General features: G+C 47.5%; 1 protein-coding gene across 1 annotated transcript in view; it reads right to left on the bottom strand.

Annotated features, from left to right (window-relative positions):
* Positions 1-26,906, bottom strand: part of IQCH (IQ motif containing H) — a 307,537-nt gene that overhangs the window by 158,969 nt on the left and 121,662 nt on the right. The window contains exons 10-11 of the mRNA XM_030192830.1: positions 24,240-24,306; positions 10,711-10,794 (exon numbers count right to left, since the gene is read on the bottom strand). Of these exons, the coding sequence (XP_030048690.1) occupies positions 10,711-10,794; positions 24,240-24,306 (151 nt within the window). The remainder of the gene's footprint in view (positions 1-10,710; positions 10,795-24,239; positions 24,307-26,906) is intronic.

Raw genomic sequence — 26,906 nt, 5'->3', positions numbered from 1 at the left:
ACCTAAGTTCACTGGGTAAATTTCTTACAGTTTTGGGTATTTTTGTCTTGTCCTATGTGGATGATGTTTTCTCTGTCTGTCCTGATTTAGATTGTAAGCTCTTTTGAGCAGGGACTGTCTTTTCTTCACGTTCAATTGTAAAGCGCTGCATACGACTGGTAGCGCTATAGAAATGATTTATAGTAGTAGTTTAGTGCCCTGCTTCAGAAAATTATTCAGATACTATTTTATGTTGCAAAGATATATTTCAATTATCGATGAATGGGCAACTACACATTTTTAAAACTGAATATGCTTAAGACTAAAACTTTTGTGCTTTGGAGATTATGACCATCTTTCAAATAAGATAGTAACATTATGTTCTGGTGAGAATTCAACAATTGATAATCATTCAAAAGTTTTAGGCATTATATTGGATTAATGTACTTAGGAAAAAGTGGCCTGCGGTAGTGTAGGCGCGTCTTTTGGGTGCACGCCAGCGCTACGTCTTACACAGATAGGAAAAAGGCCATTTTTCAATGGTCCGGGAAATGGGGCATGTGCAAAAATGAAAACTAGCGAGAGCCTATTTACGGCCTGAGCCCTTACCGCCAGTGGTGTAGCCACGTGGGGCCATGGGGGCCTGGGCCCCCATAGATTTGGCCCTGGACCCCCCCTACAGATGACCCTCTTGACCCCTCCTCCTGCCGCCAACCCACTGACGCCGTCATCTACCTTTGCTGGCAGGGGACCACGACCCCACCAGCCGAGGTCCTCTTCTTCCCGTGCAAGGCTTCATTCTGACTGTTTCTGACGTCCTGCACATTGTACGTGCAGGATGTCAGACTCACAGAAACAGAACGAAGCCTTGTGCCAGAAGAAGAGGACCTTGCTGGCTGATCTGCAAGGCTTCGGTGCAGGCGAAACTCAGAATTACCGCTGGGCAGTAGTACTGATTTGGTGCTTGCTACCTGCGCATTAGCCCTCCTGCAGATTTGTAAAAGGGCCCTCTTACTAAAAAAACAGTTGAGAGCAAACAGGTCTTCATGGTCACAAGAATAGTTTTAGAATGATGGTTCAGGCAGTGTTGCTTCCTCAATTGGATTATTCCAATTCTTTTTATAAAAATGTTTCAGCTAGATTACAGAGTCGTTTACAGATTCTACAAAATACAGCGGCAAGATTGATTTATGGCTTGAATAGATTTGATAGAATTACGTCTATTTTAAATCACTTACATTGGTTGATTCTTCAAAAACAGTTCAAAATAATTATAATTTACAAATTTTTATATGGATTAAATTCCGAGGGAACTGGAGAATTATTGATGATTCCATCTCAAGGCCGTAGACTTTGTTTTTCTAGGACTCTAGGTTTACCAATGATTAAAATTGTGCAATATAAGTCTTCGGTGCAGGCGGTGCAGGCGGTGCAGGGCAGTTAGTGGGGTTCCTCAGGGGTCTGTGCTAGGACCGCTGCTTTTTAATATATTTATAAATGATTTAGAGATGGGAGTAACTAGCGACGTAATTAAATTTGCTGATGACACAAAGTTATTCAAAGTCGTTAAATCGTGACAGGATTGTGAAAAATTACAAGAGGACCTTACGAGACTGGGAGACTGGGCGGCCAAATGGTAGATGACGTTTAATGTGAGCAAGTGCAAGGTGATGCATGTGGGAAAAAAGAACCCGAATTATAGTTACATCATGCAAGGTTCCACGTTAGGAGTTACGGACCAAGAAAGGGATCTGGGTGTCGTCGTCGTCGATAATACGCTGAAACCTTCTGCTCAGTGTGCTGCTGCGGCTAGGAAAGCGAATAGAATGTTGGGTATTATTAAGAAAGGTATGGAAAACAGTTGTGAGGATGTTATAATGCTGTTGCATCGCTCCATGGTGCGACCGCACCTTGAGTATTGTGTTCAATTCTGGTCACCGCATCTCAAGAAAGATATAGTAGAATTGGAAAAGGTGCAGTGAAGGGCGACTAAAATGATAGCGGGGATGGGACGACTTCCCTATGAAGAAAGACTAAGGAGGCTAGGGCTATTCAGCTTGGAGAAGAGACGGCTGAGGGGAGACATGATAGAGGTATATAAAATAATGAGTGGAGTGGAACAGGTGGATGTGAAGCGTCTGTTCACGCTTTCCAAAAATACTAGGACTAGGGGGCATGCGATTAAACTACAGTGTAGTAAATTTAAAACAAATCGGAGAAAATTTTTCTTCACCCAACGTGTAATTAAACTCTGGAATTCGTTGCCGGAGAACGTGGTGAACGCGGTTAGCTTGGCAGAGTTTAAAAATGGGTTGGATGGTTTCCTAAAGGACAAGTCCATAAACCGCTACTAAACGGACTTGGAAAAATCCAAAATTCCAGGAATAACATGTATAGAATGTTTGTACGTTTGGGAAGCTTGCCAGGTGCCCTTGGCCTGGATTGGCCGCTGTCGTGGACAGGATGCTGGGCTCGATGGACCCTTGGTCTTTTCCCAGTATGGCATTACTTATGTACTTATGTCTATCCATGATAGTTTATTCTCAGTCCAAGGTGCTAGACTCTGGAGTTTATTACCATTAGATTTAAAACAAGAATCATCACTTTCTCTTTTACGGAAAATTTCCAAAACGTTTACATATGAATCTTGAAGTTTTGGAGGAATTTTAATAGGTACATATAAGAGAATGGATTGTTTTTAACATTTGCTACTTCCTCTTCCTGAGTTTTTTTTTTTTTCCTTATTCTTCAAATTGTACACTGCCATGAACTCCCCTTTAGATAATACATATCCTGGCTTGGCAAACAGATCTTTAAGAGGCCCTTTTACAGAGCAGCGGTAACCCAACGCAGGACCACCAAGAGACTAGGCTGGGCCCGGGGCAAGGCTGTCCCCCCCCCCCCGCAGCTCCATGGTCTCACCTGCCTGCCACCATGGCTCCGGGCCCCCTGCATTCAAAGCGGCAGTCGCAGATCACCTCTCTTCTGGCCTTCCCTCCGTGTCCCGCCCTTGTGTGATGTAACTTCCGGTTTCCGCAAGGGCGGGACACACAGAGGCAAGGCCAGAAGAGAGGCGATCTGCGACTGCCGCTTTGTTGTTGTTACATTTGTACCCCGCGCTTTCCCACTCATGGCAGGCTCAATGCGGCTTACATATTATATACAGGTACTTATATTTGTACCTGGGGCAATGGAGGGTTAAGTGACTTGCCCAGAGTCACAAGGAGCTGCCTGTGCCTGAAGTGGGAATTGAACTCAGTTCCTCAGGACCAGAGTCCACCACCCTAACCACTAGGCCACTCCTCCACTGTTTGAATGCAGGGGACCCAGAGCCGAGGAGCCAGGCAGGTGAGACCAGGGACTGCAGCGCCGGCGGCCTGACCCTGGCGCCAGACCCCCTTGGAAGCCCGGGACAGGAGAATTTTGACCCCCCCTGCCCCCCCTCTCGGTGGCCCTGACCCAACGTGGGCTTACTGCTTGGTCTTCCAGGACTACCACAGGCCCAACACAGCTGCCGGTGCTAGTCCCACCCCAAGCACGTGCTATTTCCAGGGGAACAAGTGGCGATAACCCTGTGGTAACTGGACATTGCCGCATGCTGCCTCGTTACCAATGGATTAGCGCAGGAGCCCTTATTTCCACCTCAATGGATGGGGGTAAAGGCTCCTCGCCGCATGGCCATACGGTAAGAGTTATCTCACCGTGTGGCCATTTTTGGGGGGCTTTTACTGGATGAGGAAAAAAGCGGCCTTGGTGTGCGAGAATCCCCCCCCCCCCCCGCAGCTTGGTAAAAGGACCCCTAAGTTAGAAGCACTGGCCCCCTACCTTTACTATTAGGTGCACTGGAGTTTATTCTTATGAAAGGCAAATTTCTTTGAATTGTGAATGTCAGTGCCGGGCAGAATGGTAGAGACTATTAGAAAGAACAAATTACAGAGCATATTCAAAGGCATGAATTAATGAGACAAACCAGCTGATTTTCGAAAGAGATCCCCGCCCATCTTCCGACACAAATCGGGAGATGGGCGGCGATCTCCTGAATCCGCCCAAATCGGCATAATTGAAAGCCGATTTGGGCGGCTTCAACTGCGTTGTGTCGTGGGGCCGGCAAAAGTTCAAAGGGGGCGTGTCGGCATGGTAGCGAAGGCGGGATGGGGGAGTGCGTTGAGATGGCCGGCTTCGCCCAATAATGGAAAAAAGAAAGCAAGACGTCACAAGAATTTGGTCGGCTTTATTTGGACCCTTTTTTTTCAGGTCCAAGTCCCAAAAAAGTGCCCCAATTGACCAGATGACCACCGGAGGGAATCGGGGATGACCTCCCCTGACTCCCCCAGTGGTCACTAACCGCCTCCCACCCTCAAAACAACAACTTTAAAAACTATTTTTGCCAGCGTGTATGCCAGCCTCAAATGTTATACCCAGCTCCCTGACAGCACTATGCAGGTCCCTGGAGCAGTATTTAGTGGGTGCAGTGCACTTAGTAACATAGTAACATAGTAGATGACGGCAGAAAAAGACCTGCACGGTCCATCCAGTCTGCCCAACAAGATAACTCATATTTGCTGCTTTTTGTGTATACCCTACTTTGATTTGTACCTGTGCTCTTCAGGGCACAGACCGTATAAGTCTGCCCCGTCTCCCAACCACCGGCTCTGGCACAAACCGTATAAGTCTGCCCAGCACTATCCTCACCTCCCAACCACCAGCCCTGCCTCCCAACCACCGGCTCTGGCACAGACCGTACAAGTCTGTCCAGCACTATCCCCGTCTCCCAACCACCAGTCCCGCTTCCCACCACCGGCTCTGGCACAGACCGTATAAGTCTGCCCAGCACTATCCCTGCCTCCCAACCACCAGCTCCGCCTCCCACCACAGGCTCTGGCACAGACCGTATAAGTCTGCCCAGCACTATCCCCGCCTCCCACCACCGGCTCTGGCACAGACCGTATAAGTCTGTACAGCACTATCCCCGCCTCCCAACCACCAGCCCCGCCTCCCGATCTTGACTAAGCTCCTGAGGATCCATTCCTTTGGCAGGAGGACCCAGGCCCATCCCCCCCCCCCCCACCTGTTCCACTTGTAGTGGTAAATGTGAGCCCTCCAAAACCCCCCCAAACCCACTGTACCCACATGTAGGTGCCCCCCTTCAGCCCTTAGGGCTATAGTAATGCTGTAGAGTTGTGGCCAGTGGATTTTGGGGGGGATTTGGGGGGCTCAGCACCCAAGGGAAGGGTCATATGCACCTGGAAGCTAATTGTTTTATTTTTTTAATTTTTTAAAAGTGCCCCCTAGGGTGCCTGGTTGGTGTCCTGGCATGTCAAGGGGGTCAGTGCACTAGAAATGCTGGCTCCTTCCACGCCCAAATGCCTTACATTTCGCTGGGTTTGAGATGGCCGGCTCCGGTTTCCATTATGGCTGAAAATCGGAGTCGGCCATATCATCTAACCCCAGCGAGTGATTTGACTGGCGCCAAGCGTATTTCGAAAATATGCTTGGCTCTGCCCTTTCGCGGAGCCAGCCCCAAAGATGGCCGCCCATCGATTTGGCTGGCGCCGTTCGATTATGCCCTTCAAAGTCAACGTGGATTTAGTGAAGGGAAATCTTGCCTCACCAATCTACTACATTTCTTTGAAAGGGTGAACAAACATGTGAATACAGGTGAGCCGGTTGATATTGTGTATCTGGATTTTCAGAAGGCGTTTGACAAAGTACCTCATGAAAGACTCCAGAGGAAATTGGAGAGTCATGGGATAGGAGGTAGTGTCCTATTGTGGATTAAAAACTGGTTAAAAGAAACTGGAGAAGGGCAGACAGTGGGGTTCCCAAGGGGTCTGTACTGGGACTGCTGCTTTTTAACATATTTATAAATGACCTAGAGATGGGGGTAAAGAGGAACTCGAACTACAGCTACATAATGCAAGGTTCCACATTAAGAGTCACCAACCAGCAAAGGGATCTAGGTGTTATCATTGATGATACGTTGAAACCCTCGGCTCAGTGTGCAGCTGCGGCTAAGAAAGCAAATAGAATGTTAGGTATTATTAGGAAAGGGATGGAAAACAAAAACAAGGACGTTATAATGCCCTTGTATCACTCCATGGTGCGACCGTATCTCAAATATTGTGTTCAATTCTGGTCGCTGCATCTCAAAAAATACATAGTGGAATTAGAAAAGGTACAGAGAAGGGCGACGAAAATGATAAAGGGGATGGGAACACTTCCCTATCAGGAAAGGCTAAAGCGGCTAGGGCTCTTCAGCTTGGAGAAAAGACAGCTGAAGGGAGATATGATAGAGGCCTATCAAGTAATGAGTGGAGTGGAGTAGAATGGGTAGACATGAATCGCTTGTTTACTGATTCCAAAAATACTAGGACTAGGGGGCAAGCAATGTATCTACAAAGCAGCAAATTTAAAACGAAGCAGAGAAAATATTTCTTCATTCAACGTGTAATTAAACTCTGGAATTCGTTGCCAGAGAATATAGTAAAAGCAGTTAGCAGGGTTTAAAAAAGGTTTGGGTAGCTTCCTAACAGAAAGGTCCATAAACCACTATTAAAATGGACTTGGGAAAATCCACAGCTTATTTCTAGGATAAGCAGCATAAAATGTATTGTACTGTTTTGGGATCTTGCCAGGTACTTGTGACCTGCATTGGCCACTATTGGAAACAGGATCCTGGCTTTATGGACCTTTGGTCTGTCCCAGTATGACAATACTTATGTACTTATATGTACTTATGCCTTGATGAGTTTGTTTGACTGAGAGGCGGTATAATAAATCATTGGAATAATAAATAATAATCATTTGAAAGGGAGCTATTATTCCGCCCAGTCAGGTCAAAAACCAATGTGAGCGGAACAGCTAAACAGAGCCCCTTGGTTTCACTATCACTAGGTGGCTCTGATCTACTCGACCATTTCTGCAGCTGCCGTTTGCTATTCACGTCCATTTTTATGATGGTTTTTATAAGCAGAGATGGCACATTTACGGATATTAGCCCTCTCCTCAAGTCACTTCACTGGCTCCTATCCGTTTCCACATACAGTTCAAACTCCTCTTATTGACCTATAAGTGCATTCACTCTGCAGCTCCTCAGTACCTCTCCACTCTCATCTCTCCCTACATTCCTCCCCGGGAACTCCATTCACTGGGTAAATCTCTCTTATCTGCACCCTTTTCCTCCACTCTAACTCCAGACTCCGTTCCTTTTATCTTGCTGTACCATATGCCTGGAATAGACTTCCTGAGTCGGTACATCAAGCTCCATCTCTGGCCGTCTTCAAATCTAAGCTAAAAGCCCACCTTTTTGATGCTGCTTTTAACTCCTAACCTTGTTCACTTGTTCAGTACCCTTATTTTATCATCCTCACCTTAATATTCCCTTATCTCTTGTTTGTCTGTCCTAATTAGATTGTAAGCTCTGTCGAGCAGGGACTGTCTGTTCATGTTCAAGTGTACAGCGCTGCGTACGTCTAGTAGCGCTATAGAAATGATAAGTAGTAGTAGTAGAGTTACTAAGGTGCGTTAATGAAACAATGTATGTTTTTTGCCAAATATTAATTGACAAAAACATGTTATTGCCCTTGTTGCAAATTTTTTCCTAACACTGTACATCTACATACAAATATAAATTTAGGTACAGTATATGCTAAAGGGAAAAATTAGCAAAAATGAATTAGAAAAATAGAAGGCATCTAGTCCACATCACAAGGAAAAGCATTTCAAATAACAAAAAGAGAGGGTCAAAAGCATCCTTTAGAGCAAGAATGTTCAAATTAACATGTGCCCTACATACTTATACCCCCATCGCACTAACTAATATTGAGATGCAAAGCATGCAAATACATACAAACCAGCTCATTAGTATGTGAAATGAATAATCCTACATGTGTGAAACCTCACAAGCAACATTATTAATGGACAGCACCATCTCAAAAGGCTGAGCTGCTTACATGTGGCCTAGTGCCCCCTGATCCCATTAGGAAAATACTCCCCCAATCCCTGGATACTCCTGCTCTAGCAACTTCTGGCCTCAAAATGGTAGCTTTGGCCCCCCCTAGTGGTAGTCTCTCAGGACTACAACTAGGGATTCAGGTTGACAAATTCTTGTGCACCTTAGTAATTCTGGGTCTAAGGCCCCGATGCACAAAGCTTAGCATGCTGGGAACATAGGCTGGTTCTAACCAGTGTAAAGCAAACATTATTTAGCAAGTAATGCACAAAAAGATCATTAGTATTCTAATGAGCATTCTGGGCGATGCACAGCTGCAGAGCACCTAGCTCTAATGAGATAATTTTATGGCTGCTCTGGAGTTGGAGCTGTCAGAAGAGGAAGGAAACACAAACAGGCAGCTGCAAAGGCTGCCAGCGTGTGATCCCTACCTCTCCCCTCCTGACTCCCTCCCCCAAGGAAGAATGACCCTTGTAGCCTAGTGACCCCCCCCCCATACCCTCCGAATCCTGGTAGGCCCTGGTGGCCTACTGACCCCCGTGCACCAAGCAAAGATGGCCCTGGTGGCCTACTGACCCCCTTGCACCCTCCCGACTGCCCCAGTTGGGGCTAAGTGCCATATAAGAAAACTCCTTATATGGTGCTTAGTCCCATCCAGTGCATCCCAGGATGCACTGGGCTGGGTGCCATCATTTTGGAAGTTGCGGGGCCCGAGACAGGAGGGAGGAGGTGTTGCTCCTAACCTCCTGCCTCCAACCTTTTAAGAAGGTACAGGGTCACTAGGCCACCAGGGCCAATCTTAATTGTTGCGGAGGGAGTCGTTAGGCCACCAGAGCCATTCTTGCTTGGTACGGGGGGTGGGGGGTGGGAGGGTGTGTGGGGGAGTCACTAGGCCACCAGGGCCATTCTTCATTGGTGCGGGGGGGGGGGGGGGGGTGTCAGATGTGGGAGGGGTCAGCATGGGTTGTTGGGGTTAGGTCAGGTTTGCATCAGGAGCTGTCAAATGCATTTGACAGCTCAGAGTTGTAAACTGTGACCAATGCACAAAGGGGCATCCATGCAGCTCATTTGCATGCGACCCCCTTTGTGCACTGGTCAGTTTGTGACTCACTAAATTTTACCAAGGCAGCTGTATTTTATGGCTGCCTTTGTGCATCGGGCCCTAAGTTTCTTTAAAATCAAGAATATGTTAGGAAGGAGGGAAAGCACTGGTGACTTTTGCTTTTAGGTTTAACAGTGTTTACTTAATTAGCGCTGATTTTCAGAGCTAACCGGACAATTTTCCAGATTCTAACTAGGGACAGTAGTCAAAATTTGACCAGTTAAATTTAGCACAATAAATGTCACTGAATACCTGTCTGGAGATAACCAGGCAAATTTACCTGGTTATCTTACCTGCTCAGTGGATTTTTCTTCTATTCTGAATCCATGGCAAAAAAGCGGATTACATTGTGCCTTCACTACAGTTGCTCCTGACGGCATGTTGGGGTCAATCTATTTAATTGAATTTTCAAATATACATACAGAATTTTGGCTATGGGCTAGGTCCATAGGGACATTCTCTTTGAAAATTCATTAAAGTTACCTGGGTAGAAAGGTATCCCTCCATCTTGTATGGCATAGTGAGAATGTACGAGAGCTGTTTCATCCCTAATTTGCCGCTCCTAGCAATAGCAGATAAAATCATCGGCCTGCACTTTGTGGGGGGTTTTTTCAAAGGGATTCCCTGTAGCTAAACAGGGTGGAAAAGGCCTCTTTGAAAATTGTTCCCCTCCTAACTTGCGGGGAAGGCCTGCCCTAACACACCTCTTCCGTTCTACGACTCTATGATGTGGCTGTGCCACATGAACTTTACCTAACCACAATATCACTTTGTATTTGTTCACACCGGAGTCTGCAAACGCCTCTCCGGTACTATGTAATCCTCATTGAGCCTACAAATAGGTGGGAAAATGTGGGATACAAATGTAACAAATGTGACTAAATGTGTCTGCACAGTGGAAAGAAAGATATATTTCAGCTATGTTTACACACATAAATCACAGTACACTCATAGCCGCCGAGAGGGGGGGGGTAGGGGGGGTCAAAATTCCCCGGGCCTCCAAGGGGGGCCTGGTGCCGCAATCTCACCCGCCCTCCGTCGTCAACCGTCTGCCACCAGGCTGGGTCCCCTGCATTGAAATCACAGCGCCTCTCACCTCCGCTCCCCCCCTCCACCCACCACCCCCCCCGTCCGCCACCGGGTCAGTCCCCCTGCATTGAGATCACAGTGCTTCTCACCTCCGTGTGAAAGTGCTGCAGGCAGCAGCAGACTGCCTCCCTTCGGGCCTCCTTCCCTCCCTGTGTCCCGTCCTCGTCTGACATAACTTCCGCGAGGGCGGGAGACAAGGAGGGAAGGAGGGCCGAAGGGAGGTGATCTGCTGCCTGCAGCGCTTTCACACAGAGGTGAGAAGCACTGTGATTTCAATGCAGGGGGACCGACCCAGTGGCGGACGGGGGGTGGGGGGGGGTGGAGGGGGGGAGCGGCGGTGGTGGTGGCGCCCTCGGGGGGCGGGGCCCCAGGCCCAGCCCTGAGTACACTGGGCCAGAGGGCTTTCAAAGTTAAACACAGTATTCTTTTCTTAGCAACCTGCTCAAGTCTAACATGAAAGCAAGGTACAGAATCTGATTTGGAGATGATTTGGTTAGGGCAGCACCTTGGAATGAAGGAGCACATAGAGTGCACGTCGACTTTCACTGGCATACAAACAGAACGCTTATCCTGATTCTGGTTACAGTACCTCGTATCTCACAGAGCCGGCCCATCTGCAGGTTTTGCTGAAGGCCCAAGTCCCGGATACTGGCTCGCAAGCCATGGGGATACCCTGCAAACCAAAGCACAGGAAAAGAATTCACTGTCAAAGAACCTGAAAACAGACTGACATGCTTTAGACTAGGAAATGTTATAGCACCCAGTACCAGGGCCAGTCAAACCCGATAAGTGGGGTAAGCACCACAGGGGGGCGCCTGCCTTCAAGGGCGCCGCCCTTGGTGCTTTAAATCTTTAATTTACCTCCGTTCCAGCAGCCGCATCATTTGAAAGCCCTGCCCCATCTCTAGCCTTCCCTCCCTTTGTGAGTTCATTCCGCAGTCCCGCCTTCTGACGTCATTTCCTCGAGGGCATGATTGCAGAACGAACTCACGAAGGGAGGGAAGGCTAGAGACGGGGCAGGGCTTTCAAATGATACGGCTGCTGGAACGGAGGTAAATAAAAGATTTAAAGCACCAAGGACGGCGGGGGATGGGGGCGAAGGAGAATCGCTGGATAGGGGCAGGGTGGGAGAAGAGAGAAAGGAGATGCTGGGGGGGGGGGGCGCACGGTTGCCGGAGGGGGGGGCGCACGGGCGCCAACTCATAGTCTGCAGGGAGGCGCCAGAAACCCTAGGACCGGCCCTGCCCAGTACAATGATGTTTTAACTTCTGATCTGCTGAAAACTACAGGATCTGCGGAATATAAATGTTTTTAAGTAAAGCGGTAAAATAAGATGTCTTACAAAAGCATTCACAGAGACATGTTTTGGCCTTATCGACTGCTTCAGGAATCTAAAAACATATTTTAAAAAACTGGGTAAATATAAAAAAACATATACATTATGTTGAAAAACGACCAACACGGAGGATGAAATATACATATAGAAGGGGTCTTTTACAAAACTGTGCTAGCATTTTTAGTATTGTATTCCTATGGGCATCTCAGCGTTTACCACCAGCCTGATTTTTAATGTGAGCTAAAAATACTAGAGTAGCTTTGTAAAAGGCCCCCAGAGGTATGTCATATTTTGCTTGTAGATAGACTCACTGACAACCCTACAATTCCTCTCCACTTTCCTGGATCACTATGTAGTGGTTCTTTTATTTATTTGGATTTTGCTCACACCTTTTTTAGTAGTAGCTCAAGGTACATTCAACACTGGCTGTTTCTCTGACCCAGGAGGGCTCACAATCTAAGTTTGTACCTGAGGCAATGGAGGGTTAAGTGATTTCCCAAGATCAAGGAGCAGCAGTGGGATTTGAACTGGCCACCTCTGGATTGCAAGACTAGTGCTCTAACCACTAGGCCACTCCTCCTATTTGAGACTCTACATGGAATGTTTATTTATTTATTTAAATTTTGCTCACACCTTTTTCAGTAGTAGCTCAAGGTGAGCTCTCTGTCCTCCACTTTAGTGGGTTTTTTCTCTGTCATATAACTTTGTACCTCATGAGTGTGTAAAAGGCCGATTCCTCCAGTCTTGGCACTAAAATAAATTCCATCACACATAGCCTCATGCTCAGCTTTTATAGTTTTCTAAAAAAAATACTTTTTTACAAATCGCTGCTTCTGCGAAACTTGCAGAAACGTAGGGGGCTGGAAAATATGTTTTCATGGGCTGCTGCTGATACAAGATGACAGTTTCAACAATTAAAACTATTAAAATAAAATGTCCATAATTAACTTTCTTGCAAACAGATATCTCCTACTTAAGGCCCAAGCTGCCTCATCTGCAGTCCATTAACTGTGAGCTCTGACCATCACTTGGCAGATGCTGGAACACTGCTATAGATACTTTACAGCCAGATGGAGGAGAAAAACTAGCATTTTCTCTCACACTCTCCTGTACTAGGAGAGAAGGACGGGGATCCATTTTCAGCATAAATCCTGGCATTTTCTCTCACTCTGTCCTTCAGTATGAGGGAAGGACAGAGGCCCATTTTCAGCATAAAGTCTGGAATTTTCTCTTCACACTGTCCTGCAGTATAAGGAAAGACAGGGACCTATTTTGGGCACAAACCTGGCATTTTCTCTGTATACTCTCTTGGAATATGAAGGAAGGACAGGAACCCATTTTCAATACACTGCCTGGCCCTTTCTCTGCTTACATATTCAGGCCTTTGTTATACAGGGCTCGAATCCATAAGGTGCTTCTTTGCTGAATATTCTTGATGAGCAGGAAAAGTTTTCAATGTAGGCTAAAGACACCTAAGAAACCTTGCTGAATGACTATAATGAGAAAGCAATAACCCAGGCGCTGGCTTACAACAGATTTGATCTAGTCCTGGGTTTACCCCCCCTCCCCCACTGATTCCCCATTGCAGTTCCTATAAAAAGCAAGACTACAAGTCCCTGTATGCAGTGGGGTAAACCCAGGACCAGATCAACCCTGGCCAGTTGGCAACCTTACTTATGGGTGAACTAGGTGGACTGTGAAAAGCAGAGATGGGTAGTAACAAGGTACTTGTACTTCGTTACAGTACTTAAGTACAATTGGCAGTACTTTTACTTGTAATTAGTTACATCTTGGGACAGAGAAATATCCAGTGTACCTGAATGTAATTCACCTTGAGCTACTACTGAAAAAGGTGTGAGCAAAATCCAAATAAATAAATAAATAAATTTAAGCTGTGTGGAGGATGGCGGGGAAGCTATCATTTCAAGGGAGGGGGAGTGGCGGTGACCTCGGGGGGGCTGCGGAAAGCTCTCATTTCAATGCAGGGGGAGGGGGAGCGCCAACGGCGACCTCGAGCGGGGGGGGGGGGGGGTGTCGTCGGAAGAGAAAATAGAAAGCAGTGCTCATCAGGGACACTTGGGATACACAGCTCTTGGGGTTTTTTTGGCTTTCCCACAGCAGCCGCAGCCTAACGAGAGGTGCAGACCTCACGTTAGGGTTTCTACAGTAAGGGAAATCGGTAAACGTTAGTGCATCTCATTATAATGATTTGCATTCCGTTTTCGTTAGCTGCTACCGTGATCGGAAAATGGTGTTTGGTGCATGCTACGGTTTACTACTTGCTCGTTATTGGCTCGTTAAGTTTAGTGCATCTGGCTGTCTGTGGCTCAGCCTTGTGTATTCCTATAGGTGGTTTCCCTTTAACCTTGAGGGCTGTATGGTACAGCCTACAGTGTTCCTGTGAGTGGCTTCCCTTTTCACTTGAGCGTTGTGTGGAACAGCTTAATGTATTTGAGTGCTGTATGGTACAGCCTAGAGTATTCCTGTGGAGCGTCATTCTTATAAAGTCAGTGTCCCATTCTGTCCTCGGCTTTCCCTTTTTCTCTGTGGGCTTTGCCTCTGCTACCTGTGTTTCTGCCTAGCCTTTGTTTGCATTCTCTTTCTCTGGTCGTAGCCTGTACCTGCCAGCTTTTGTCTGTCATCCTTCCCTTGTGTCACTAGCTAGTGCTCTGTGTGTTGCATGCGCTTCAGTCCCATTTGGGACCCCTCGTTGTTCTTTCTCCCTTCCTTCTTGTATGACTTGGTTCCAGATCGGCCGTGAGGCCCGTACACTTGGACTCTGTACGAGTGGGTTCCCGTTCGGCCGTGAGGCCCGCCTGAGTGGTCTATCTCCCTTTTCTGGTGGTGCTAGTGGTTTGTGCTGAGTGTGCGGGGCTTTGTGGCAGTGGTACTGCTTTGCACCTAGTCGGTCTACCCTACGCCTTGGCCAAGATCCTTCCTAAGCCTCAGCCTAGGCACAAGGGCTCACGAACAGCTTAACAGGGGGCTTTGGAGGCTGGGACCTACAGAAGATATTAATTTACATTATGGGTGACACTGAATGGCACAAGAGAAAAGCCCAAGCTTATTAGTCTAGCCAGAAGGTGAAGGGATGGGGTGGCAATAGCCTGTCTTCATAGGTGCCAGAGAATGGCCTGAGGGCTGCAATTCTAGGGAGTGTGCAACCACTGACACTGGCGTCAAAGCCAACCATTTTCAGCAGGAGGATAGATATTTATTTATTAGGATTTATTTGCCACATTTTTTAAAGGAATTCACTCAAGGTGGTGTACAGCAGGAATAAGTCAAACACAAGTAAGAGACAATTACAGCAGTAAAAAAAAAACATTCAAACAACAATACAAAGTATAATATAGTATACTACATTACAATGTCAACATAATATGCAATACAACATGTTAATAGGCAGTACAGGGAGTAAGTAAAGATAGAACACATAGATAAGATAGAGTAACATGAGTAAGAAAATAAGGAAACTAATTTAAAGAAAGTTGCAAATGAGGTCAGAAAGGTGCTTGAATATTATCCTAGCTAGGGTAGGGGTGGGTAAACATGTCCTGTTATAGTATGTGCAGCCAGTGTCATTCCTTGTGTGTGTGTGTGTGACTAAGAAGTTAGTTATTTCTTCTATTAAAGGCCTGGAAGAGTCAAGCTTTCCCCTGCTTCCTGAAGTCGAGCTAAGTCTTGTGTTAAGTGAAGCCTTTGAAGGAGAGTATTTCAGAGTGTGGGGCTACTCCAGAGAAGGCTCACTTGTGGGTATCACATTGCGTGATGTCTTTTGGAGAGGGTGTGATTAGGGATACGCCTTGGGAAGACCTTGATGACCTTGGATAAGTGTACTCTGGCGTAGTGGAGGAACTGGGGGTAGGGGTGGAGGGAGAACCAGGCATAACGTGAAGAAAGGTAAGAAGCACAGGCAGGTGGGCGAGGAGTAGTCAGGCTTGCTGGGATGGCCCAAGCTTGCTGTGGGAAGAACATAGCAGAAGTGATGGGGGCACATTGAGCATGGAGAGCTCAGAGGATTTTCCTTCAGCTCCATCTTGGGCCTTACGTTCTTGTCAAGGTAGGCTGAAATTTTTCTAATGCATGCTGTTTTTTTTTTTTAATAAGGAAGAGTACTGTTTGTTTTTTAAAGCACACTGTTTAGATGTTCCTTTTATATCTTTCTCCCTCTGTTTTAAAGTTTATGATGCTTTTATGTGTGTGACCATCTGTTTTACTTGATCTGTTCACTCATTTTACAAGTTTTATACTGCTTTATTTTAATACTATTTCACTCTCGTTTTATGTAGTTTTATTTGTTTGCATTTCATGACATTTTAGGCTTATTGTGACTAAGTTGTTTTATTTATATAGTAGTGTTGTGACCCCTGAAGCAGGTGACTTTCTGTTGAAACACGTACCGTGTCAGGTCCGATCTCTGGTGCTTTGAAAAAAGGACTTTCACTTCATCCCTTTGGCTGGATTTGGTTTGTGTAATCCTCTGCTATTGCTTTGTGCTTTGGAACTCATGGGCATCCCACACTGTGGGTCCACATTGCTACTTGACAGATCATGGCTGTGGCAATACGTCCATGACAGGTTGAGAAGGAAGATTTGGAAGTGGAAATACATCAATATGCTCTCCCTCCTGAAATGGCTCCCGGAGAGGCAGCGGGGTAAGAACAGCAAGAAGAAAAAAGCAGCAGGCCTGAAATTGAGAGCAGCCAGAAATATTGACAGTAGACCCCATGCCTGTCTTGTTTTTCTTAGCACTGCTTGTTCAAAAGACATCTCAATAACATCTGATTTATTAAGTTATGCGGACATGATTATCTGAGGTTATGAGGGAAAGGTGAGTAGTGGAGTGCCTCAGGGATCGGTGCTGGGGCCGATTCTGTTCAATATATTTGTGAGTGATATTACCGAAAGGTTAGAAGGTAAAGTTTGCCTTTTTGCAGATGATACTAAGATTTGTAACAGTGGACACCCGGGAAGGAGTGGAAAACATGAAAAAGGATCTGCAGAAGCTAGAAGAATGGACTAAGGTTTGGCAATTAAAATTCAATGCGAAGAAATGCAAAGTGATGCACTTAGGGAGTAGAAATCCATGGGAGACGTATGTGTTAGGCGGTGAGAGGCTGATATGTACAGATGGGGAGAAGGATCTTGGGGTGATAGTATCTGAGGATCTGAAGGCGACGAAACAGTGTGACAAGGCGGTGGCTGTAGCTAGAAGGCTGTATAGAGAGAGGTGTGACCAGCAGAAGAAAGGAGGTGTTGATGCCCCTGTATAAGTCGTTGGTGAGGCCACACATGGAGTATTGAGTTCAGTTTTGGAGGTCGTATCTTGCTAAGGATGTAAAAAGAATTGAAGCGGTGCAAAGAAAAGCTACAAAAATGGTATGGGATTTGCGTTACAAGACATATGAGGAGAGACTTGCTGACCTGAACATTTATACCCTGGAGGAAAGGAGAAACAGGGGTGATATGATACAGACGTTCAAATATTTGAAAGGTATTAATCCGCAAACAAACCTTTTCCATAGATGGGAAGGCGGTAGAACTAGAGGACATGAAATGAGATTGAAGGGGGGCAGACTCAAGAAAAATGTCAGGAAGTATTTTTTCACGGAGAGAGTGATGGATACTTGGAATGCACTCCCGCGGGAGGTGGTGGAGATGAAAAAGGTAACGGAATTCAAAAATGCGTGGGATCAACATAAAGAAATCCTGTTCAGAAGGAATGGATCCTCAGAAGCTTAGCAGAGATTGGGTGGCAGAGCCAGTGGGGGGAGGTGGGGCTACTGGTTGGGAGGCGGGGCTAGTGCTGGGCAGACTTCTACGGTCTGTGCCCTGAAAATGGAAGATACAAATCAAGGTCAGGTATACACATAAAGTAGCACATATGAGTTTGTCTTGTTGGGCAGACTGGATAGACCATACAGGTCTTTCTCTGCCGTCATCTACTATGTTACTAAGTTATAGGAGGTTATATGGGTGGCTGAACTACAGTGAGAAACTTTGCAGGCACCAGACGATGAGAAAGACCTAACTTGGGGAACATCTGATCTTCAAGGCCCTTAAAGGAAATGGCCCCGAGTACTTGAACAGGATGACCCTCTACACACCTCCAAAGATACTGAGGTCCTCTCAAGGGGTATCCCTAACTACACCCTCTCCAAAAGACATTACACGATGTGATACCCGCAAGCGAGCCTTCTCCAGAGTAGCCCCCCACACTCTGGACTCTCCCTGAAAGGCTCCGCTTAACACAAGACTATCTCTACTTGAGAAAGCAGGTGAAAGCTTGGCTCTTCAACCAGGCCTTTACTGGAAGAAGTACCTAACTTCTTAGTCTCACACACATACACAAGGAGTGACACAGGCTACACGTACTGCAGCAGGACATGTTTATCCACTCCTACCCTAGCTGAGATAACAGAAGGAAGGGATCCTCAGGAGCTTAGCCTAGAATGGATGGCAGAGCTGGTGGTTGGGAGACGGGGCTAGTGCTGGGCAGACTTATATGGTCTGTGCCAGAGCCGGTGGTGGGAGGCAGGGATAGTGCTGGGCAGACTTATACGGTCTGTGCCAGAGCTGGTGGTGGGAGGCAGGACTGGTAGTTGGGAGGCGAGGATAGTGCTGGGCAGACTTATACAGTCTGTGCCAGAGCTGGTGGTGGGAGGCGGGGTTGGTGGTTGGGAGGCGGGGATAGGGCTGGCCAGACTTATACGGTCTGTGCCCTGAAGAGGACAGTACAAATAAATTCATATGTGCTACTTTTTTATCTTCTTGGGCAGACTGGATGGACCGTGCAGGTCTTTTTCTGCCGTCATCTACTATGTTTACTATGTATTTAACCATCTCTCTGACCTCATGTGCAACTTTCTTTAAATGAGTCCCCTTACTTTCTAACTCCCCCTACTCTCTTACCTATCTATATGTTCCATCTTTGCTTATAACCTACGCTATTATAATGTTCCATTATGTATTGTGTTGGCATTGTAAGAAGTCTACTATGCCATACTTTGTGTTATTATTTGAACGTTTTTACTGCTGTAATTGTCTATTGCTTATGTTTGATTTATTCTTACTGTACACCACCTTGAGTGAATTATTTTAAAAAGGCGTTAAATAAATCCTAATAAATTATTTATTTATTTGTGACATTTATATATCCCACATTATCCCAAACAAGTTTGAGTTCAATGTGGCTTACAATATATGTATAGGATACATAAGAAAGAATAATGCATAAGAAAGTAATTTGTAGTAAGAATCCAATTTTACAAGACAGTATCATAAACATACTGGGATAACTATGGAAGTTTAACATTTAGAAAATCTATTATGAATGAGAAATTGCACACGATGCAAAGAGAAAGTTAAATAATAAATAAATAAATTGATTTATGGATGAGGGAGATGGAGAGGACAGGTAAGGGCTGCGATAGCCTGACGTTGTAGCCCTTTTGAGACGTAGGTGCAGCAGTGGGGACATTTTTGACAGAGCAGTCAAGGCCCAGTATGAGGGATGCTCCTGCGGGTTCAAACACCTATGTTCAATTGTGGAGTGCGTCATACTGCTACCAAATATTGCAAAAATGCTGGAGGAAAGACTGCCCAGAATCCCTAGTAGGGGCTCTTGCTTAGTGATGGTACATGGTTAGTGAGATACCACATTATATGAGGGGGTTGAACATAAGAAGGGTCCATCCTGACCCACATGTCAGTGTAGTGGTATGGGATAAGCTGCAGGCTGAGATTCACTGTGCCGAATTTCAGGCCCATTTGCAGACTGCCAATATCCTGATTTGGAGGTGTGTTCTCCGGCCACGGTCCCTAACAAAGAGCAGGGGAAGTTCCAGCTGGTTCACAATCTCTTATCCGGCAAGGGAGTCAGATAACAATTACATGCCATAAGAATTGGGCTCAGTCAGGTACACTTCTTTCGACAGCTGGTAAGAAGCTGTGGCATGAGGGCCCTTACGACAAAGGTGGACATAGAGTCTGGTTTTTGGCTACTGCCAGTGCACATAGACACTTACTACCTCTTGGGAATTTGTATGTCCCAGGAATGGTACTTTTGGACATGCTAATAGGATGCTCTATATCATGTACATGCTTTAAAACCTGCTGCAATTTTGTGCACTGGGTGATGGCCCAAAGGTCAGGTAACGACAATATTGTTCATTACCGTGATGGTTTTCCATTTGTGGGCCCAGCTGGCACAATGACATGCTCAAAGCTCCTGGGGCAGTTTCACAGTGTGGCAGAAGATTTTGGCATTCCCTTTGCAAGGGATAAGACACAAGGGGCCCAATATTCAAAAGGGTTTAACCAGGCAGGAGAGGCCTTCTTAGGGTATTCAAATTGCGTTGTCAAACCCTGAACATGACAGGTACCAGGAGTTAACAATGGAGTTGCTGATCCACTTTCTTGTTTCAGGTAATTGGCACCACAAGCAGAGGAGGAGGGGCGTACTGGACTGGAAGGATCAGTCTCACAGGAAACCTGGAGGGCCTACAAGTAGAAATTTAATTAGTGTGTCACGTCTGTGGCCATGACCACCCTCAGCCTTACCTTCTTTCTGGGGGCCAGCGTCTGTGCTGGCTTCTCTCTGTGTTTGTGTTAGTCTTGTCTCTGTCCTGGTGTGCTGGCTGCTTCCAGCATGAACCTGATTGCTTCACTAGACCTCACCTGTGTGGGCTATGCCTCCCTGCCTGGCCAGTTTCCAAGATGGCTGCCACCGGCTCTGTGCCAGCTTCCAAGATGGCTCTTGCTTGTCTTTCCTGTGGGCTCACTTCCTGTGTGTGTCAAGTCTCTCTTTGGGGTCAGTGTACTTCTTGCTTCTGTCCTGCTGCTGGTGACTCATCAGTGAGAGCCTTCATAAGGAAGTGCTGTGCTTGCAGTCAGGGCCTTTGCATAAGTGTTATGCTCTTAGGCCAGGTCAGGTTAGTAAGTGTCTGCTGCACTACTGCTTAGCCTCTCTCTGGGTTCCAGCCCAGCTTCTTTCTGTGTCTGTGTCTCTGTTGTCCTTCCGTGGGGGGTCTTCCCTGCCACTGTCTATCTGTGGACTGCGGGTCCTTCCTGGCTTACCCTGAGTTGGGGTGAAGCCTCTGTCTGTGGACTGCGGGTCCTTCCTGGCTTACCCTGTGTTTGGAATGAAGCCTCTGCTCCAGGCTTACCCTGTGTTTGGGGTGAGGCCTCTGTTCCTGGCTTACCCTGGGTTGGGGTGAAGCCTTTGTCCGGGTTGTTCTCTGTCTGTATGCGAAGCCTCAGCCTTTGTGAGTTCCCAAGTCAGTGAGTGGAACGGCTGTGGCTTCAGACCCTTGGCCTGTATTCCTGGTTTACTCTGTTTGCTCTGCTGCCTGCCCAAGACCCTTGGCCTGTTCTTCCTGGTTCTGGCTAGCTAGTGTTATCCGGTTTTCCGCTCTGCCTAGCTAACTTATATCCTGTGTGTCTATCCTGTACCCTGCTTGTATATCCTGAGTGTATATCCTGAATCCTGTGTCTGTCTAGCTAGTGTGTATTTCCTGGGTGATTATTCCTGTCTCCTGTCTCCTCCTAGCTAGAGGGTTTTCCCTGTGGGTATTCCCGGATCCCCATTCTGCCTAGTGTGTATGCTGCCCTAGTCCTTGCTCCTGCTAGCTTCTGTACGCCTTGTGTTCCTTGGTCTGTCTTCTGGGTCTTGCTAGTGGCTGTGCAGCAGCACACTGTCTGTGTTTAGTTCCTAGTCTAGTCTCCCTCGTGTTTCCTAGACCCAGGGTGGGTCCTCTGGATCTTCCGTTCCTGCCTTATCCTGCAAGTCCTGCCGGCCACCTGCACTTCGGAGCTCAACTCCGGAGGAACAGTGGCTAAGTGCAGGTGAAGCTGTTCCTGTTTCGTCTGTTCTAGTTGCCTGCCTTGTACTACTGCTGTTCTGTGTTTCCAGTCCCGAGGTGGTCTTGCCTGCCACTGCCGCTCTGCGGCAGTGGCCCAAGGGCTCACAAACTCCAGTCCTGCTTCGAGGACCTGACAGAATGCCAAGGCCCTCGACAACGCAACATAGTGCTATATATGGGTTTCTACAGGGCCGCCGAGAGGGGGGAGCGGGGGTGGGGGGGAAATTCCATGGGCCCCGGCCTCCAAGGGGGGCCCAGCGCCAGGGTCAGGTCGCTGGCGCTGCAGTTCCTGGTCTCACCTGCCTGCCTCCTCGACTCCAGGCCCCCTGCATTCGAAGTGGCAGTCACAGATCGCCTCTCTTCTGGCCTTCCCTCCCTGTGTCCCACCCTCGCGGAAACCGGAAGTTACATCAGACGAGGGCGGGACACAGGGAGGGAAGGCCAGACGAGAGGCGATCTGCGACTGCTGCCTTGAATGCAGGGGGCCCGGAGCCGTGGAGGCAGGCAGGTGAGAATGCGGACTACAGCGGCGGAGGGAGCGACGGGGGGAGGGGGCAAAGCGGCGGGGGGAGCGACAGAGGGATGGAGGCGGGGCGGCCTTCCCCCGGGCCCGGCCTAGTCTCTCTGCGGCCCTGGGTTTCTATGGGGGCGGTGACGCATGTCAGGGTGCAGGTGTATACGAGAGTAACAGTCAGGGTGCATATAGCAGGGCTTGCCACTTTTGTGAAGCTGCAGGGCTGGGTGGTGTTTCATCATTAAACGACTATTTAAGGGATGGGCATGACGGGAAGGGCCGAAAAGTGACAGAAGGTGCCTGACCAGTGGCAATCAGAATAAGCTGAGCTATATCTTTATATTTCAGCTGCAAAACAGAGCCTATAGCTTTGAAATGAAATGACAAGGGGTGAATTCTATAAATCACGCCTAAAAAATCGGTGCTGAAAACCCCCCACTTAAGCACTATTCTATAAGCCATGCCTAAAGTTATGCACAGTTTATAGAATAGCACTTAAGTAAAGGCGTTGCATATAAATTTAGGTGCATCTGTTTGCACCATTGAAAATGTGGTGCAAATGGCCCCACCTAAATTTACTCACAGAACCCCTTTATTCTATAATTGCACATGTAACTCGAATCCACACCTATGCTCCACCCCAAAACGCCCATGACCCTCCCATTTCCATGTCTCTTTTTCTGGGATGTGTGTAAAATTCAGGCATGGATCGCGTACCTAAATTTTCAGGTGTACCTAACTGATTTCAATTAGCGCCAATAATTACTCGTTAAAAAGCCAGTTATTGGCACTAATTGGCTCATTAGTCAATTAAATTGCGTGCATGATTTTTGGCAACTTTTATAGAAGGACCGGGAGAGTGCTTTCTGGAAGTTTTGCTAAATAACGTTTTAGAATTGCCAATCCAGCTCCATGTCATCAGGATATGACTCCATTTCTGGCTTTCCAACCTCCATTTTAGAACACACTGTGGCAGGATCTAGAATGGAAACTCTTCCGATTAGAATATATTTATTTATTTTATTTTTATTTATTGCATTTGCATCCCACAGCCCAGTATCCTGTCTCCAACACTGGCCAATCCTGGACACAAAGTACCTGACAAGATCTCAGAATAGGAAAAGATTTTATGTTGCTTATCCTAGAAATAAGCAGTGGATTTTCCCCAAGTCCATCTTAATAATGGCTTATGGTCTTTTCTTTTAGGAAATTATCCAAACCGTTTTTTAAACCCTGTTAAGTTTATATGGGGTTAGCTTACATGTATTGAAGTTTGCATGCTACTGTTTCCAAGACTGAATACTATATATATATATATATATATGGAATTTGAAATTTGGACCCAAATGAATTTAAGGAGAGGACTTGATCAGTCACATTAATCTTTCGTCCTGTCATGACTGGCTCCATCCCCGTCACCTCAGCACCTTATTCATGATGAGGTTATGTTAAATCCAGTTTCCAGGCTGAAGTCCAGCATATTCCCTCCACAAACGCAGAACTTAATTTTCCCAGCCTGTAACTCAGCCAAAGCAATTCCTCGGGTCCATCAAGGAAAATTCATTTGTGGAGTAGGTGCCAAAAAAGATCAGATCCTCACACCCTGTGAGCAGTTCACATGTTTACAAATCTGAGTTTAAAAAATAAAAAGAGCCTTCAGATATTCCCCTGATCACCATCTCTGCAGCTTCTGGCCACCTTACCCTGCTGCTACACTAGCAGACAGCAGCTTTTACATTCCCCAATTCATACATGTAATTAAATAATTACATTAGGGCTAATTAACATGAAACTGCAGATTATTTAAGCGCAAAAAAATTCCACTATTCAACTTCTTAATTATTCTTGTTCACACAGCATCTCCTTTCTGCTCAGGCGCCCTAGGTGCAAATAAAGCATCCCATCTGCTCGTAATTAGAACTAAATAATTTCAGACAATGTAGCCTATCATTTTGACTGCACATTTGATTAAAAGCAGGGTACAAAGCAATATCCTGCCTTATTGGCGTTAACAGTGCCAACGAGCCCAGCCCTCGTATTCTGCTGTCATTAAAAGAGATGGAAAACATTAGCAGTTATTTCAGGGGAAAGGAATCCCAACCGCCCACCCCAGCACAACTTTTGAGCTCATTTCCTAGAGATGAAAAACGAATTACAGCAAATCTCCTCTAGGCTGAACTGCTCCTCCCCCCCCCTCGCATAATGACTTTATTTGCTTAATCCCCAAATTAAACGCTATTCCGAGAGAGGGCCTGTATTATTACTCTCATCATGTCGAGAACATTTTCCTGCCGAGACCAATTTGAATAAAACAAGAGGGCCTTCCTCGAACTCAATCAAGGAGCCCATAATGTGGTGGGTAATAGAGGTTGCTGATAGATCTGCTAGCGAAAGTGCTCTACCTAATGATGGGATGTGGATAATGGTCCTCCTGGACGTCCTGATGCGATTCCAGTTGTCTGCCAGATGCTAGGAGTCAAGAGAAGCAGTGATCAGTAACAGGAAGCTGGAGTGGATGCATCTACTCAAACTTCAACCATTTTTTTCCCAATGTACAGTTAAGCCAGGCATAAATTATATTAATTGATTTAATTACATACTTAAAACATCTTCCCCAATTAATTTAATTAGGTGGCTACATGATGCTACTGGCGGGGGAAGATTGGAGATTGCTCACTTAATTAACAGAATATGAATGAAAAAAAAAACCCAGCACAAGGAGAGACGGAAAACCAACATAAATGAACTGTGAGCAGTAAGTAAAATGTCACTTGCAAACTTAAAGACTCCCTGACAAAGTGGTGAGAAAAGGAGAATCTTTGCCTAAGACATTCAGTACTATCAAAGTACATTCATTATGAGAAACTCTGTCACACCTTACCATTTCTGCAGCATCTTTGCATGGGCATTAGAGTATCTTTCAAAAGAGTGCATACAATCTACATATGAACAAAAGAGCTTGGTTCTGCAGCTGCTGCATATTACAATCAGGCTCCTTTGTGATGTGGTCAGCACTGACCACAGCCCCTCAGGTCCCAGGAGAAGAGAGTACTGACCTGGAGATCTCGTCCTGGGGTCACAGGAGGAGAGAGATAGTGAGCAGTGGGATCCCGTCCTGGAGCCACAGGAGGAGAGAGACAGTGAGCAGTGGAAGGATCCTGTCCTGAGGCCTCAGGAGGAGAGAGACAGTGAGCAGTGAGATCCCGTCCTGAGGCCTCAGGAGGAGAGAGACAGTGAGCAGTGGGATCCTGTCCTGGGGCCACAGGAAGAGAGAGACGGTGAGAAGTGGGATTCCGTCCTGGGGCCACAGGAGGAGAGAGACAGTGAGCAGTGGGATTCCGTCCTGAGGCCACAGGAGGAGACAGACCATGAGCAGTGGGATCCTGTCCTGGAGCCATAGGAGGCGAGAGACAGTGAGCAGTGGGATCCTGTACTGGGGTCACAGGAAGAGAGAGACAGTGAGAAGTGGGATTCCGTCCTGAGGCCACAGGAGGAGCGAAACAGTGAGCTGTGGGATCCCGTCCTGAGGCCACAGGAGGAGAGAGACAGTGAGCAGTGGGATCCCGTCCTGGAGCCAGAGGAGGAGAGAGACAGTGAGCAGTGGGATCCCATCCTGAGGCCACAGGAGGATAAAGAAGGTGAGCAGTGTGATCCCATACTGGGGTCACAGGAGGAGAGAGACAGTGAGCAGTGGGATCCCGTCCTGGAGCCACAGGAGGAGAGAGACAGTGAGCAGTGGAAGGATCCCGTCCTGAGGCCACAGGAGGAGAGAGACAGTGAGCAGTGGGATCCTGTCCTGGGGCCACAGGAAGAGAGAGACGGTGAGAAGTGGGATTCCGTCCTGGGGCCACAGGAGGAGAGAGACAGTGAGCAGTGGGATTCCGTCCTGAGGCCACAGGAGGAGACAGACCATGAGCAGTGGGATCCTGTCCTGGGGCCAGAGGAAGAGAGAGACAGTGAGAAGTGGGATCCCGTCCTGAGGCCACAGGAGGAGAGAGACAGTGAGCAGTGGGATCCTGTCCTGGGGCCACAGGGAGAGAGAGACGGTGAGAAGTGGGATCCCGTCCTGAGGCCACAGGAGGAGAGAGACAGTGACCAGTGGGATTCCATCCTGGAGCCATAGGAGAGAAAGAAGGTGAGCAGTGTGATCCCATCCTAGGGCCACAGGAGGAGCAAAACAGTGAGCAGTGGGATCCCGCCCTGAGGCCACAGGAGGATAAAGAAGGTGAGCAGTGTGATCCCATCCTGGGGTCACAGGAGGAGAGAGACAGTGAGCAGTGGAAGGATCCCGTCCTGAGGCCACAGGAGGAGAGAGACAGTGAGCAGTGGGATCCTGTCCTGGGGCCACAGGAAGAGAGAGACGGTGAGAAGTGGGATTCCGTCCTGGGGCCACAGGAGGAGAGAGACAGTGAGCAGTGGGATTCCGTCCTGAGGCCACAGGAGGAGACAGACCATGAGCAGTGGGATCCTGTCCTGGGGCCACAGGAAGAGAGAGACAGTGAGAAGTGGGATCCCGTCCTGAGGCCACAGGAGGAGAGAGACAGTGAGCAGTGGGATCCTGTCCTGGGGCCACAGGGAGAGAGAGACGGTGAGAAGTGGGATCCCGTCCTGAGGCCACAGGAGGAGAGAGACAGTGACCAGTGGGATTCCATCCTGGAGCCATAGGAGAGAAAGAAGGTGAGCAGTGTGATCCCATCCTAGGGCCACAGGAGGAGCAAAACAGTGAGCAGTGGGATCCCGCCCTGAGGCCACAGGAGGAGAGAGACAGTGAGCAGTGGGATCCCGTCCTGAGGCCACAGGAGGAGAGAGACAGTGAGCAGTGGGATTCCGTCCTGAGGCCACAGGAGGAGACAGACCATGAGCAGTGGGATCCTGTCCTGGGGCCACAGGAAGAGAGAGACAGTGAGAAGTGGGATCCCGTCCTGAGGCCACAGGAGGAGCAAAACAGTGAGCAGTGGGATCCCGCCCTGAGGCCACAGGAGGAGACAGACCATGAGCAGTGGGATCCTGTCCTGGGGCCACAGGAGGAGAGAGACAGTGAGCAGTGGGATCCCGTCCTGGAGCCACAG

Source organism: Microcaecilia unicolor, chromosome 1, assembly GCF_901765095.1.
Source record: "Microcaecilia unicolor chromosome 1, aMicUni1.1, whole genome shotgun sequence".
Taxonomy (NCBI): Eukaryota; Metazoa; Chordata; class Amphibia; order Gymnophiona; family Siphonopidae; genus Microcaecilia; species Microcaecilia unicolor.
Note: the sequence above shows the minus strand (reverse complement) of the source record. Positions and strands in the feature narration are given on the sequence as shown.